Source organism: Canis aureus, chromosome 26, assembly GCF_053574225.1.
Source record: "Canis aureus isolate CA01 chromosome 26, VMU_Caureus_v.1.0, whole genome shotgun sequence".
Lineage (NCBI taxonomy): Eukaryota > Metazoa > Chordata > Mammalia > Carnivora > Canidae > Canis > Canis aureus.
The window spans coordinates 8,521,807-8,538,558 of NC_135636.1; the positions used below are offsets into that span (position 1 = coordinate 8,521,807).

At 40.8% G+C, this 16,752-nt stretch overlaps 1 protein-coding gene and 1 pseudogene across 9 annotated transcripts in view; both read right to left on the reverse strand.

Moving 5' to 3' along the window:
• Positions 1–16,752, reverse strand: part of CFAP61 (cilia and flagella associated protein 61) — a 276,395-nt gene that overhangs the window by 73,711 nt on the left and 185,932 nt on the right. For all 9 annotated transcript variants that reach the window (XM_077871988.1, XM_077871992.1, XM_077871989.1 and 6 more), the window contains one exon: positions 10,449–10,623. In XM_077871988.1, coding sequence (XP_077728114.1) covers positions 10,449–10,623 — 175 coding nt within the window. The remainder of the gene's footprint in view (positions 1–10,448; positions 10,624–16,752) is intronic.
• On the reverse strand, positions 817–2,366 carry LOC144298778 (ubiquitin-conjugating enzyme E2 R2 pseudogene; annotated as a pseudogene).

Below are 16,752 nucleotides of genomic sequence, written 5' to 3' on the forward strand. Positions count from 1 at the left end.
CCACACGATCAAAGGAGTGAGGTGCATACTCTGCCCACTGTAGGAGGGGAAAGGGTGTGGATATTTGCCAAACAATAGTCCAAACTATTACAGTCATACTGGTCATAGTAAATAAATGCTTATGTAATGCCATCTAAAAGTTTTCATTGAAACGTGTTTTATAAAATTACTTACATATATTCCTCTCAATACCCACAGAATATAGTAGAGTCTCATTTTAATATAATTTTGTACAACATAAATAAAAATACATCACAGGTCAAACCACATCCCTTCACAAATATAACAAAACCCCATGTGACAGAGTCAGCTTTGCCAGTTCCATCTCTTGCCTTTCAAATGCTTGCACTTTTGGGGTACCTGGCTGACTCAGTCAGCAGAGTACACAAATCTTGTTCTCAGGGTTGTGGGTTCGAGCATCACATTAGGTGTAGAGATTACTTTAAAAAGTAAAATCTTTAAATATTTGCACTCTCAGGGGGATTATTCTTTCCAAGATATTTGTGCAATTGTGAGATCTTTCTATATCATTTTTCACTCTACTTTGTAAAGAATTTTTAGAGTCCACTCATGTTTATCTTGTGACTCCTACACACCAGGCACAAAGCCAGGCACTTTGCTACACCATCTATTATTGCATTATTACTTTCATCATCATCAGTAATAATAGCATAAGGTATAGAGTTGTGAATCTCTATGTTGTAACCCTGAAACTAATGTAACATTTTGTGTGTCAATTGTACTCAAACAAGAAAAACAATAACATTTAGAGCTGTTACCAATAACACTGGCTTCACTCAAATGCCTGGCAAATAATTTTTTTTCTATGTAAAGTATGAATATTTATTTCAGGCTTTAGATCCCAATCGATTTCAAAAAACAAAATCTGATCTTTTCTCCTTAGAGTAGCTGAGGCCCCCTGTGTTAGGATGATTTCCTGGAGGCTGAAGGGGCTCTGTGCCCTTAGAGAACACATTTTATCAGGCTTATAGCACAAAGTCCCTGACGCCCACTGTATCCCAGCCTTAAGAAGGGAAAGGAAATAAAATTCACCACCATGGGGCTGATTGAATGCACACACACTAATGTAAATGAGCAGCTAAACCTTGGCAAATTTTTTTAAAAATGTTTGTTTTGTGGGGGTTTTATATATATTTTTTCCATTTTCTTTTGCTACTCAGCATATGCAGCATTTGTGAACTCATTGGAAAATGAGTTCCCAGCTTTAAACACATTAAATGTCTCGATGAAAGACTATTTAATTCTTCAAGAATCTAAAAACAGACCAAACGTGTTTTGCTGTGAACACTCTGTAGAGACGAAGTGAGGCAAGAGTTTGGGTTTAAAGAAGGAAAAAAAAAATCAATATAGTGATGGAAGGATAAAGAATGCAAGAATTCAGACATTCTGTGGAGGATTACTTTCTCTCTATTAAGAGGTCCATAAAAAGAAGCAAACTGAGATCCATAAGGAGAGTCAGGAGGAGCCATGTTTGTTTTTCCCACCCCCAGTGATAGGTTTTTTGCTGAGGGGCCACCGCTAGGTCCCCACTTGCTCCCCTCCCTTTGGATTGAGTCGGCAGGGCAGTATGGGGCACTGAAGGACTCCTCATTCCCAGAATCATCATCATCATAGCAGTCGGCATCTTCCTCCTCATCTTCATCATCGATGTCACCCTCGTACAAGTTGTCATAAAGCAAATCTGAGCTGTTGTCATTGGAAGGCACTTTAGTTTTGATGCAGTATTCCACCAGGCTAGTGGGGACCTTCACTCCATCTTTTTCTGCTTCGGCTTTAGTGGCTGAAACCTGTTTCCTAATGATTTCAGCATATTCTCTGTCTTTTCCTTTACTGTCCCTCCATTTCCTGAACATAACCAAAGCATCCACATTGGCTGGGGAGAAGGTGTTGGGCTCATTGAGCAATGAGATTACATTTAACAGAATAGTCCTGACATTCTGAGTAGGATTCCACCTTTCAGAGGGCAGTTCTCCACTCTGTGGGTCATCTACAGGTGGATGAAGAATCGAAATGCATACATCTCCATTCTCATAAATGTTGGGGTGCCACATTTGGTCAAGAATCTGAAGGTAGGTGGTGAATATGGGTAGTCAATAGGAAATTTAATGTGTGCCTTGAAGTAGCCGCCTTCGTAGAGGGTGTTGGGGGGTCTGAAGATGGCAACCTCCCAGTTGTAGAGGTAGGACTCATCCACCAGGGTGATCCGGCAGCCCTCCACCGGCTCCTCCTGCAGGGATTTCAGCTCGAGAATCAGGGCCTTCTGTGAGCTGGTCATCTGCTGCTGGGCCATCGTAGCGGCACGGGGCTGGAGCCCCAGTCCTCTTGCACCGGCCCGGCCGGACGAGGCCCCTCCCCTGAGCTTGCCCTCCGCCGGGCCGCACCGGGCCCCTGTCTTCACACACCACGCGGGCCGGACCAGGCCCCAGACGGCCCGTGGGCCGGCCTGGGTCCTCCTCACACATGATGCGGGCCAGGCCTTTTTCCTCACACTCGGCAAATAATTTTTTGATAAGCTAACAGCAAAAAGATAACCATGGAAATCATTCATAGGCTAAGCAAAGTCTTATATTTTGGGGCCTCCCCCAGAATAAAACTAGTAGACAAAGATTTTGATTTTTAATTTATTTCAGGACAAAACAACCTAGACACAAAAATATGGTTACTTATATTTGTCAAAATAATTTTCTAGCACAGATGGGATAGAACAAGTACTTTCGAAGCCCTTGGGTCAAGACCTTACTACAGCCTGTGGTTGTGCCTTGATCTAAGCAGACATTCCAGCCTCCAGCCAGGTGAAGCCCCAGGACGCCCATGGTAGTCTTGTCTCTACCTTTCTTCCCTGCCTTCATCACATCCCTGTCTACATGCCTAAGATTATCTGTGAGATGACTTCAAGTTTGCCCTGCCTGCCATGTTATCCCTGGAACCTTGCATAGTACCTAGCCTACTATGGGTGTAATAAAATGTTTCCTGACTGCACACATAGATGAATGTTTGAGGTTTTATCATACAGTTGACCGTAAGTTAATTGGGCTTTAATTTTTGCGGCCAGATTTTCCTACTACATATTTCTACTTGGTATTCACTATAATGTTGGCGCTACTTCATCCAACCATAAGATAAGCTGTATACCTGAGATTTTTAAGACAGAAGCATGTTCCCCTTCACAATGTTAGATTTGGTTATTAGGTTTCCAATTAAGGCCCACAAAATCCTACCTAATCCTAAATGTAACCAAAATTGCGTGTGCCTACCACACAATGGCATGAAGTAATACTTCTGCCATATTGGTACGCGCTTAAACCCAAGGAAATGAGAATGATTTATGAGAAAGTTAACCCTTGTATAACTATCATGTTGTGACAGTTGGGTCAATTTTTAGCTGAATCAAAGAAAGAAGATGGGGAAAAAGGAAATGTAGAGAGAAAACAGAGGGGGCAGAGAGACAGAAGAACAGAGAAAGCCTTGGAGTTACAGATTTCTTCAACCACTGGGTAGGTGAGAAGAGAGTTTAAAAGTAGGTGAAACAAAGTGGTTTCCAGGCTGAGGGGAGAGGATGGGTGAACTCAGCCATGAATAGTAACAGAAGAAAGGGCTTTGCCTCAGGGAGATATTGGGTCTGACAGCTTTATCATAGCCAGAATGTATGAGATAAGATGCGGTAGATGGGGTTCTGTGGGTGCTGAACACCCTGACAACTGAACAGACAGGGTGAGCCAGCCCCCGGTTATGTGGGACCCCTGATACATATTCATGTATGGCATGCTTTTAACGCCAGACAACTTTAGTTAGCCAAAGATTTACTTTAATCGACATATTTCCATGATGTAGGTTCTTTATGACTCATGGAGTCTCTGCAAATGGTTATAAGGAGGGTAACACATTGCAGGGCCCTCCTTCACATAACTGGGATATCATATATATTCTTTTGACTTTTCTACACATAGATGATGCAAATAGAGTGGGAAAGCTGGGGACTTCCCCTGCTTATCAGTTTTATGCTAGAAAATCTCGGCACTGTCTTCTCCAAAGCTCAGTTAATCTAAGGATAAGAAATGACCTGTTTTTGCACTTGATCGGATAGGTGACAGAGGTACCACAGTGGGCTACCCTGCTTTGAAATGGCAAACGGTAACTGATGATCAGAGCAGTCTGGGTGAATTTTCAATAAAGGGTAATAGAATACAATCAGAGCAGTTTTTATGGTAGGCCAATCTTGGTTGCTCCTTTTAGGGAATAAATTATGCATTACTAAGATTACAGATCTGAAATGGGAAGCAGATCACAAGGAAGGCATCATTACAGAGAGGACCATATGAAAGCTCCAGAAATGAAGGTTGGCAAGGGGAGCACTCACTCATTCCCTCATGGCTAACCTGCAGCAACCCTCCTGGTGAAATGTGCAAGGCAGCTGCCAACAGGAGAGAGGGGTTTCAGTGTTGACAGCCCAACTGGGGAGAAGGGGGGGCAGTGAGGTCTCAAATCACCCTCTGCAAGCTGTCAATTCTCCATCTCAGATCAAAAAAGCACTAAGATTTGTCATTTAAAATGTTGGCAGAAATGGAAAGGTGATCTTCTTGCTTTTTGATACGTGCTCTTTGAAGATATAAATGAAAACACTAGCAACTTTGATTGTGACCACCAAAGTAAGGCAAAGACCCTCTAACATTTCAACTATCATAATGGACCCAGATTTAGGAGGTTCTTCAATTTATCTTAATCAGAGGGGAAATGAGGCCAGTTCCATCATCCCAGTTCCTGGAGGAGATAAATAAGTTTCAGAGGCTACAAAATTTACTAATATTTATTTATTTTTTAAAAGATTTATTTATACATTTGAGACACTGTGCAGAGCAGGGAGGAGCAGAGAGAGAAGGAGAGAATCTCAAGCAGACTCCCCGCTGAGCTCTGAGCCTAGTGTGGGGCTTGATGTGGGGCTCAATCTCACGATGATGAGATCATGACCTGAGCTGAAATCAAGAGTTGGACACTTAACCAACTGAGCCAGCCAAGCACCCCCAAAATTTACTATTATTTGAAAGTACCAGGACACCTGGGTGGCTCAGCGGTTTAGCACCTGCCTTTGGCCCAGGGTGTGATCCTGGAGTCCCGAGATCAAGTCCCACATCAGGCTCCCTACATGGAGCCTGCTTCTCCCTCTGCCTATCTCTCTGTGTCTCTCATGAATAAATAAATAAAAGATTTAAAAATAAATAAAAGTACCATGGCTTTAGAGAAATGAAATGCTTAAGGTGACCTCCCTGTTAAGTTCAAAAAACAAAATATGGTTTCAAATTTTTTAGATATGGATTTGCTCTAAGAGTGATGGAACAACCTTTAAATAATTTTTTAGTAGATGCTAAAAAAGTATTTTATTCTTTTGAATTGAGTGCTTTAATTTTAACCCCCTAGAAAGTATGTATTTCACTATCATGCTCAATACTCTAAAGATGAAGGATTCTCCAGGATGAAAACCATCTAGTGAAATGAAGAAAAGGAAGGGATTTCTGGATTTGGTAGTCCGGCCATGAAATCACACCTCAATGTATGATGCAGTCTGTAGAAGAAATCAATCCAAAATTTATGCACATTGATATTAATATGAATTTTTCTTCCTAGTTAGTATATGTTTAAGGCCAGATAAAACAAAAACTATATGCTATATTTTATAATTTATGTATTTTAATTATGTCTATGTATATTTATATATTCCATTGGATTTTAATGAAGAATTATATTTCCTTTTTTCCACTTCAAAAGAGACATAGAGTAATTATCTATGACCTCATTCATCCTCAGAACAGGCCCAAGAGATATGTTTTACTATGCTCTCCAGAAAACTAAGGACAGATTGGCTAAGGATCTAGCTCCAGGTCACACAGCAAGTAGGTGGTTCAGCAGAACTCAGACCTGCCGAGTCTGGTTTCAGAGTGCTAATACAACTACACTATATTTGCAAATGGACATGTAACATATTTCTAATTGGCATTTAATCTATATAATTAACTTTAGCAAATAACTAGATAATGAAAGAATTTAAAATAGATATCATAGAATATTAGTAAATTATGAAATAAACATTCATTTAAAAAACATATAATGTCTATAAATAGATGAGAGAATGTTTTTATTTTTTATTAGTCAAAGCATAAGATTTCCATGACCCAAGCCTGACCTGTCTCATTTTGCTCTGCCAAATAAAAAGGGAAGATCATATTCAATATAACATAACAAAGCCTTTGCTCGGTGATTCATGCATTGGAATTTTAATGTTATACTTTTCCTAACAAACATGCTTTTAATAAGGCAGTAAACTGTATTTAGCTAAAGATGAAAATAATTGATCCATTTTGGGCCATTAAGGGCGTTTTATTTATTTATTTTTTTTACTTTACTTTCATCTTACTTTTCATTTTCATGGAAAGTACAGAGGTAATAGCAGATGAATTTCAATTAGTTTCAATTAATGCCATAAACTGTTGTAATGTATTAGGTTGCTGGGTTCCATCTGAAACCCCTGGCGGAAACCTGCAGGTTTTGTTTGCAGTTGAAAGCAGCATTTGAGCTGGTGATGTCACCTATTCTCAACAACACTGGAGCAGTTCTAATAGTTTAGGATAATTTACATCTATAAACCTATCCAACTCTAGAGCCCAGAAAACAATTTCCTTCAGACTGGGCTAATTCCATCACAGATCAACCATTTCTCCTTTGGAAGTGGAGGCAGGCAGGATAAAGCAACCTATGGATGGGGGGTGCTGCGGGCAGTGGGGATGCTGTATCTGTAGTTTCAATGGGTAGAAATTCCAGAGCTGACCTCTCCTACTTACCATCCATTGCTTCTGCTACCCAGCATTCACCTGTCTTTCTAGAACAATCCCTTTACCATCCTCAACAAACAAGCCCCACCCCTCATGTCCTGGTACTTCAACCAAGTCAAGCCTGGTGTGTCCCAGGATCCGATGTGGGATTCCAGGATGGACATGTGACCCAGTCACAGCCACTGAGACACAGGAGATTTTTTTTCTCCGACTTTTGTAGGAAGGGTCCTGTTGTCAGCCCTCTCTCGCCAGCCCCACCCTGAACTATTGAGAAAGGAGGAGATGAGCACCCAGGGAGCAAAAGCCAACTATCATGAAAGATGTCCACATTCTTCCCTGTGTCATTACAGTGACAAGAAGAGGAAGCAAGAGCTGGCAGGCGGAGCGATGGCAGTGTGTACAAGAGTGCAGTCCTGCTGGTTCTTCATGAAGTGCCAGGAATCTAGTTTCTAGCTTCAGGTCCCATCATCCCATAACTGATCTGAATATGAGCTAGAAGTGGCGGCAGCAGCCCTCACCTGCATGCACGGCCCACCCACCTTCAGCGGGCTACACAGTCTTCTCCCACCTGTTCCTTCTGGATGGCTTTCTCTCTACCCGATGGGTGCCACAGACAGGAGGTTCACCTTCCTCAAGTGCTGTCGTGTGCACTGGTTATCCCCCTTCACTAGCTCCCCAACCTCTAAAAAAGTAATCAGTTAAACCAGCTGGGCCCTGCTGTCCTCCACCTGCTGCCCTCTAAGGGTCTGTCCGGGACAATTCCCACTCCCCCAGCTTGTCTCTCTGTTTAGTTACCCTGCTGTTCTTTAAGGCTGAACTCAGTCCTCTTTCTCCAAACTGCTGTTCTAGGGCTCTCGTGAAGGACCCTGTGTCTCACTACAGCTGGGTCGATCCCTGGTATACGCGGATCTCCCATTTTTTGTGTAGACTGTGTCCTAGACTGTGCTATTATCAGGGGCTGAGACTACACTCTGGGTAACCCTCAGTGCAGGGCAACAACTTCGTGGCACCTAGCAGTAGTAACGATAATGCAGATGGCAGCCTGTATTACTGAACTCTTACTATGTGTGGCACACTGTCCTGAGTTTGGCATGAAATATAGTCCTCACAGCAACCCATATGAGGAAGATATGATCTGGAATGGGACTAATTAAATTCAAGTTTGATAGGACTCTAATTGTGGAAAAGCTACAAAGAGAAAGAGCTTCCTTCAAGCAGGAGGTTAACATTTTTCTTCCTAACTTTTCTTATATGAAAAGTCATTGGAAAAGAAGCACCACACAGAGTTGAATTAATGTGGCAGGGTTGAGTTTCTCAAATGTCTCCCAGAGCCTGGGCCCAGCATTTGAGAGTTAGGAGCACCTTCTTGAGAGATGCCCTGGGAATGTCATTAGCACTGAACTTGGGGAAAATAGCCTACATAGAAGACAAGAAACTAATTTCTATATACTTCTTATCTTGGTTGTTCAATAGACAAAACAGGCACTCAGAGGGGTTTTATGCAGTGGTTGATGAAAGACATTCTTAAATCTTGCAAAAGCATTTATTTCCCTTTAAGTGGGCCTCTGAGTAACACCATCCCTGACAACTAGTCAAGTGATCAGAATAGCACAGATGCTCTTCCCCCATCTAACAACCAAGAGCATGAAAGAATAGGCATCTGAAGGAGAGCACAGTGCTTGTTGTTTGGAGATTTTTAAATTCTCTGCCATAAACGTTCAACCTAAAGAACCTGCACTGCCACTTTCAAGGGGCTTTTTTTGGCCAAAATACTCTTTATCCCTAATGTCAAAAATAGGCAACTGTTCAAAGTTAAAACACTGCAGGATTGGTGATAGTCCTAAAACACACTGCATATTTTGTGTTGAACCATGGACTTTTGAGCTCTCAGGGAGTTTAAGTTACAATTTGAGGCCCAGACTTGATGAAATGGTAATGATTTGTCATAAATCCTATGCATAAAAGCAGGTTCTGCAAACTATGGTTCATCATCTATTTTTGTAAAGTCTTACTGGAACACAGCCTTGCCCATTTATTTATGTATTGTCTTTCTTGCTGCAATGGCAGAAATGAGTGGGTGGATAGAGGCCACAGGGCCTGCAAAGTCCAATATATTTGCTATCTGAAGTTTACTGTAAAAGTTTGCAGATCCCCAAATTAAGAATTCCTTAAGTCTATGTGGATCATAGGGCAGTGATTTAAAAAAACGACTAAAATATTGAAACCGGTTTAAACACATACAGATGCAAAATTGAAAACAATACCAAGTTGTGAGGCAAATGTGAGAAGACTTTGAGAAGTTTTAAATCTGAGTCCAGTGTATATCTATGTATCTCACCTCTGCCCAAAGGTTCCAGACCCACTTGGTTTTATGGGTTATTTCTGTCTACCTTTTAGGTTACACTACGTATTTCAGACCCTAGAAAAATGCAGATAGCTTCCAAAAAAACACTTGGTGAGACTAGCATACCCTTTACTGGACATGTAAAGCTTATAAGAGAAAATGTAGGCCAATCTGACTTACATTTAGATCAAATAGCCTATAAAATATTAGCAAATCCAGTAATGTACTGAATCCAGTAATGTACTGTGTCACTCAAGACCCATTTTTTCAATTTCTAATGGAGTAAGTGTAGTAACATAACAATAAGTTAATTAATCCCTAAATCTTCCACCAAAAATCAGGAGAAATTATATTCAATTTGAATATATTAATTATATTAACTAGTATCATTAAATTGTATTTAAATAATTACATTAAAATTAATACATTTAATTTTACATATTGATCCCCAGATGATAAGTACTTAGTGTTTTTTCACATCCGTGGATCACCTGGAACTACAGGCTGTCATGGGTAGTTGTATAAGCCAACCCAGTCACCCAACCTCCCTGGGGTCAGTGATTTAGGTTAAAACAAAGGGGCTGCACTTTGTCATCTTCAAAACTTGACTTCCAGATTTCAATTAAGGACAAATAGGTAGCCAGGCCCTATTTTGGTTGTTATACTAGTCAAACAATTTCAATTTAATCCAAGCAATAGAGAAGAAGATGCTTGAGAAAACACTTTTGAGTGGCAGAGGCATTTGTTCAAACCTTTTACTGTCTCATTTCGATTCACAAAGTGGCATACAACTCGAATATGTGTGTTTTGTGCACAAAACCCCAAGAAAGAGAACAATGGATCGGGAAGGGAAGAAAAGAGCCCTTCCAATGCAGACCTTTCTTTTTCTTCCTAGGTCTTTTCGGCTTCACAAAAGGAGACATATTTTCCATATAATTGCTAAACATGTTTGCTTATTAAATTATTCTTTAATTAGTTAATGATTTTAGCCATGCTTTGCTCTTCGGATATTCATTTTGTGTAATAAAATAATTATAGATAATTAAACTATCTCAAGCCTTTTTCTTTTCCCCAGCAAACATGCGGGGTATCCAAAAATGACAACAAGTTGTAAATTAATCTGGAAAACAAAGCATGACAGATGAATGATTCGGTTGGAATTAATTAGGCACTAATTATATACTGGAACTAGATGAAGAATGAGACTCATTATAAAAATAAAAAGCGATTCTGCAAAGATGCACAGTTACCAACATCCTTACCTTCTGTGATGATGGAGTTGCTCCTTATCCAACTCAGGGCCTTACAGCAATCTTCTTCATCATTGAGAGTGAAATGATTGCGAGGAACTTTATCGGTGTATCGCTGCTTCCCACTGTTTGGAATCTCTCTGTTTGTCGGGTGTTGATTAATATCAGCCCCTGTAGGGCATGGGACCTGAGGTATGTTACAGAGACGTGCTTATTTCAGTGGTAGTAAGTGAGGCACTGACACAGCAATAAATACATGAGTTAATTTAATTAAATAACCATAGCAATGTCTAGCATAGGTATGCCTTTTTCTGTCCTCAGATACAATCAGGTTTTACTTGAAAAAGAAAAAGCAAGAACCAGGTGGAATGACCACTCAGAGACAATTCTCAGAAGGCATTGCTCTGGTTATCTAATGCCACATAACAAATTATTCCAAAATCCAGTGGTGCAAGACCACCATTTACTAGGCTCATATGTTCTGTAGGTCAGTAATTCAGACAAGGGCAAGGTGGAGGTGTCAGCTGAGAAGACTCATAGGCTGCAGGTGACTTGATGGCTGGGGGCTGGATTCATCTGGAGATAAACCATCTCACTCCTTTATTTCCCTCTAGAAAACATGCCAGGTATTAAAAAATGATAGCAAGTTGCCACTATAGGTTCAGCAACTAATGCTAACCTCGGACTGGGATCTTGGCTGGAGTGCTGGCACAAACATCACATGTGCCTCTCCATGGGGCTTGGGCTTCATCACAACATGGTGTCTGGGTTCTGAGGGCAAGTGTTCTGAGAGAACCAGTACAAAGAGCTCCATGTTTTTTTCCAACCTAGTCTTGGAAATGGAGGAGTGTCCCTTCTACCATGTCCTGTTCATGTAAGTCATCATAAAAGCCTGGCCAGGATCAGGGGGAGGGACCCTAGAATCCATCTCTTCAGCCAGAAGTGGCAAGGGCCACGGAAGCACACATGGAACAGGATTTGGAATAGCCATTTTGGTCAAAAAGTCTGCACAGAGGCAATTATATCAGGGGTTGAAATCCAAGTGCCTAGAGGGGATAGGCAGAAAAGAAAATGAAAGAAGTGGACTACTATTTAGGCATGAAAAGTATAGAATTATTTTTCACTTTGTCAGAGAAATATTCTCCCTCTCTTCTTCCCTCCCTCTCTCTCCTCTCTGTCTCTGTCTCAACACAACCCTCTGAGGAAAACTTCTGTTCTTTCCCTTTTGACACAGACACGAGTGGAGGCAGACACTTGCTCGTGTATAGGAAAAGCAACAGTAAAAACATAAAGGCTGATGCTTGTCTTTAGTGTTGAAGGTACTCTAGCAAACTCGAAGGCCCAGGCCCTGGCCAGCATTTGGCCACAACTCAACTCTATACACTTGGTGCCAGGGTAGAGTATGGGTTCAGTGTGGCCAGATCTGATTTCTCAGGAGATGCCAGATACTTTTTTTTAATGTGGACTCGATTTTTTCATCATTTTGGTTCAAATTAGAATCAAATGCCATCGTGAAAGCCAAGTAAAATAGCACAGTGGCATTAGTTTGCCCTATGGGCCAGCAACTCACTGCTCTGATTTTTATTTGGTGACCAGGAGAGATTAAATGGAAGAGAAGGGGCCTGTACCTGGAGCGAGACTTAAAGGCAATCAAGGGCTCTGTGAGAAGACCTGCACCAGCTGCCTTGCATACTCGTGTCGTAAGGCCCACTGGCTGTGAGTCAGGGATCATTTTACAGAGATGATGGGCAAAAATTTCACTTGCAATAGAAACTTATTGCAAGTGGGTATAGAGGAGATTCTTTCTCCCTTGACAAGTGCAGAAAATGCCTTTTATATGGGGTAGATGTGAATGCTGGCTGGTGCTTGAAGAAAGCAGGCTTCACTAAATCTCAGATAACATTTAGGAAACTTTTTGGTTATGTCCTTCCTTAATAAGCCTTGTAGATTATTGTGATGCATTTTATTCATTTTCAAATAGGATTAAATAGCTTAAAAAATCAATTTTTAAAGCTACATGTCCTTTCTCTTAAAGAGCCTGCAGTAAAATTACATTTAGTAAAAAGGAACAACTCAGGAATTAGTGGTCATTTACTGCAATTACAATTGTGGAGGTGAAATTTTCTTATTAGCAATATTATTTGTTTATTAGCAAAATCACAATAAATTTTGGCATTTTCATATTCATAAGTATTATAAAGCAGTCCACATAAGGCTCCAGAAAATGATTTCATATGCATAATATTGAATGCTGTAGCTTTGGAGGTTCAAAACCCCATCAGAACTCCAGTGAGCACTGTAGTATAAAAGAAAATGAAATTTAGGTAATAGTACACCCATCTAGCAGGTCATGCTTTAATGAATCAGGAAAGTCCTTGGTAGAAAATGGCAGCACTGAAGAACAAATTGAGAGCTACTCAATTTATAAAACTTTCAATGAGTTATCATTCCTAATGGTAAACGTTTTCATGAAAAAACAAGAAAGGGGGAGGGGCAAAGAATAAGGTCCAAAATGACAATCAGCTTACCTACTGCCATCCTAAAATGTAATTGCATTCTGATAACCCATATGATTCTCATGTGTACCTAGAATGCAGAAGTGTTTTTGCACACTTCTAAGTTAAAGAATTCTAGAAATTAAAGGAAAATTAATGGGATAATGTAGTTTTCATATTCACACAATGGCATTTTCACACACTAAGCAAAACTAGGCAAAACTGAAACTAGGATTTTAAATCCCAAGGCCAATTACTTTGTTCACACAGAACTGAGAACTCAGTAAATTAAAAAAAACCTATGGAAAAAAATCATATTATTTCATCAAAGTAAGGGAGTGAATAAAATTTAATAGGAAAGCATGGGTGCATTTCACATACTAGAGTGTTCTGCTGTTAACTAAACTGCTGCTAATGACTGGCCAGTAGTGGGCGACTTGTCGACCATCCCATCAGATGTTTGGAATTGAACAGCCCAGCAGCCCTCACTGATGAGAGCCCTTCAGCCCCCCATTCCCTTAGCAAGTTAATAACTTATGGTGGCAGGGCCTGCTGGTGGCCCCCTCAATATACATCTTTCTTTCTTTTTTCTTTCTTTCTCTCCCTCCCTCCCTCCCTTCTTTCTTTAGTAACAGGCTCCTGAAAATACACCTAGCTGGAAAACTACATTTCCAAACTAGTGACCTAACAGGTATCAAGAAATTTATTAGCAGGTGTCCTTGGGTGGGGCAATTGGAAAAGTCATTCTGTTCTAGTCCTTCCTCCCCCCTACTTCTTGCAAATGGAATGGCTGGAGCCACAGCAGTCACCACAAGATGCTGAGAATGGAAGCCATTTAGTAAGGATGGAAGAACAAAAGATAGAAGGGTCTGAGTTCCTGATGCCATCAGGGAGCCACCCTACCGCACCTGAATTGCTTTTCTCCAAATATTTTTAATGTGAAAGAAAGAAAGAAAGAAAGAAAGAAAGAAAGAAAGAAAGAAAGAAAGGTAGGTCTGTGTTGTAAAGACTTTAAAAGCCACCAAGTATAATTCCCAAATCACAACTGTGAGTGAAGGAGGGTGGGAGGAGAAAAGGAGAGGAAGAGACAGAGAAAGAGAAAGAGAAGAGAGAGACAGGGACAGTAGTAAAGAACTCAGTTTAGAGCCCCCATTTAAGTCCCAGTCTGTCATTTTGTCGTCATCTGACCCTAGACAAATCACTTCAGCTTCACTGCACCTTGGCTCCCTCATCCATTAAATGGGGATGCAAGCAGCATGGACCTTACCTTGGAGACTTCCTGCAAGAACTATGTGAGTTAACACATGTGGCAGTCCCTCAACCTCTGTCAGGTGTTCCTACTGCCTTAGAAGGGCCCTGCCATGGCGTGCTCGCTGTCTTGAAGGCAGGACATTCCCCCTTGGAGGAGACCCTGACTCTTAGGAAGTTGTTTTGTAGGATGAATAAGCACTGTATTCCAATTATGTCTGGTGGTCCATCTTCAATCGGCTTCCCAGGGCCTTGATGTACCAGTCTGATCTGTCTTCTGCATGCACACACCCTTCAAGTATTTGAGGAGTGCCATCCTGAATCCTCACCCCTGTGGCTAAACATCTGGGGTGACTGAGAGTCTCTGGATGTGCTTTAGCTTGATTTTTCCCATCTTAAATGTGACTCCAAGAAACAAATACTCCAGGGCACCTCTGTTTTTGTGATATGTTCTTTGACATGATCATGTTCAACATGGAACGAGCTCCTCACCTCTGTATTGCTGTCACGAATTGTACCCTTTGTTGACATTAGTATTTTTCTTTCTCTAATTAATTCTGCTTTGTTGGATATAATATTGTTGTTTGCATTGATACCTTTTGCTGGTGCACTTTTCACTATCATTTCATTTTGAAACCTTGGGTGTCATTTCATTTGGCATTTCTCTTATACTTTGAATTTGGTACAAACACAGAGCCTTGCTGTAACAAGCACTAAAACCATGGCATTCCCCATTGTAACTGTTATGTTTTCTAATGCCATTCTGGTTTATACTGTTTAAAGCACTGTGGCTATTTCTTTGTTTTCTTCCCTGGGGTCACACGAATGTCCTGTCTTATCTCTTTTGGGGTTCATAAGGTGAATTTACTCATGCTGTTCAAAAGCATTGTTAATCTTATTCTTTCTACATATAAGAAAATTAAATTATTACCTTTGGGTTCCTCTACTTCAGACAATTCTTATTTCTCCCTGGCCACCTCTCTCCCTATTTTCAAACAACTTAGTCTTAATTAGATTAGTCTTAATTAGATTTAGATTGGTGTTCATTATTACTCACTTTGCATTTATTCTCAGACTTACCAACAGACTTACAAACTTTTAAATTATTATCTTTTAATTTAATAATTAAATTAAATAAGTGACCAATGCTTGTCACTTATCTCTTAAATTACCATGAAGTCCTACATTTTCCTTTCTGCCTCATTTATTTGGAGTACACATTACAGAACACAGACAGAAGACCATTCTTCTGAGGCTTTACACACAAAATAACAGCTTTTTGCTGTCTTCAAATAGACTTTGGTGGGCATATAGTTATTGAATCACCACATTCTCTTCAAAATTCTGTGGCTAGTTTCATGTTCTTTTTTTTTTTTTTTAATTTTTATTTATTTATGATAGTCACAGAGAGAGAGAGAGAGAGAGAGGCAGAGACTCAGGCAGAGGGAGAAGCAGGCTCCATGCACTGGGAGCCCGATGTGGGATTCGATCCCGGGTCTCCAGGATCGCGCCCTGGGCCAAAGGCAGGCGCCAAACCGCTGCGCCACCCAGGGATCCCTAGTTTCATGTTCTTATGCTATTTCTTCCTGGAAAGGTAATGTTGAGGTGCCTGTCTTCTTTTTGTTCTTTTTGTGGGGGAAGGTCGGTAGTCTGTTATTTTTTCTCCTGAAATTTGTTCATTTGTTTTTCCCTACCATTCCCACAGAACCAAAATTTCATCAGAATATAACTAGCTGAGAAATTTTTTCTTGATTTTGCCTGGAATGTGCCCAAGTGGACAATACGGTGTTTAGGCAAGGAAATTTTTCTCCTAGCATATCTTTATTGTCTCTATTCCATTTGCCATGGTGTCTTCTTTGAGAAAACCAATGATCAATATACATTGTCTTCATGTTGATCACACCTTCTCATCTCTTCTGCCAAATGTATCCTTTGCCCTTTGCCCTCTGCCTCTGCTCTCCAGGGGAGCTTGGTGGTTTGTCTTCAGCATTTAATATTAGTCAGCAAGTTGATAGGGATTTAATTTCAACCCTTTCTTTCCCATCTTCCTTTCCATATAATAATTCTGTGGCCTTCTCAGCTCAGCTTCTGCTCTTCAGATGGCTTTAGCCCCCATTTCGGAGCCTAGGTGATCAAATTGTACGGAGGAGGATGAACCATGCCTACAGTGTGTGTGTGTGCTCGTGTGTGAATCATGCATTTTGGAATATTGAGAAGAGTATGCTCTTTCTCTGATTTTTTCAGATGTTGTTCCCTTTCTCTTATTTCACATTATTCTTTTGTTCAAGGAGCCTCTTGCTACCCAATAAACTCACACCAAAACAGTGGCTTAAGCAAACACCATTTTATTACTTTTCATGATTTTGTGGGCCAGAAATGTGGGTAGAGTTTGGCTGGGCAATTCCTTCATTCCATCTGTTAACAACAGAAGTCACTTGGTGATATTCAGCTGGTGGAGGGTCCAAGGTGGCTTCACCCATGTGGTGGGTGCTTTGTCAGTGATGGCTTGGATGGCTGGGCTCAGCTGGAGAACCCATGCATGGTATGTCCAATGTGATGATCACAGGGTAGGC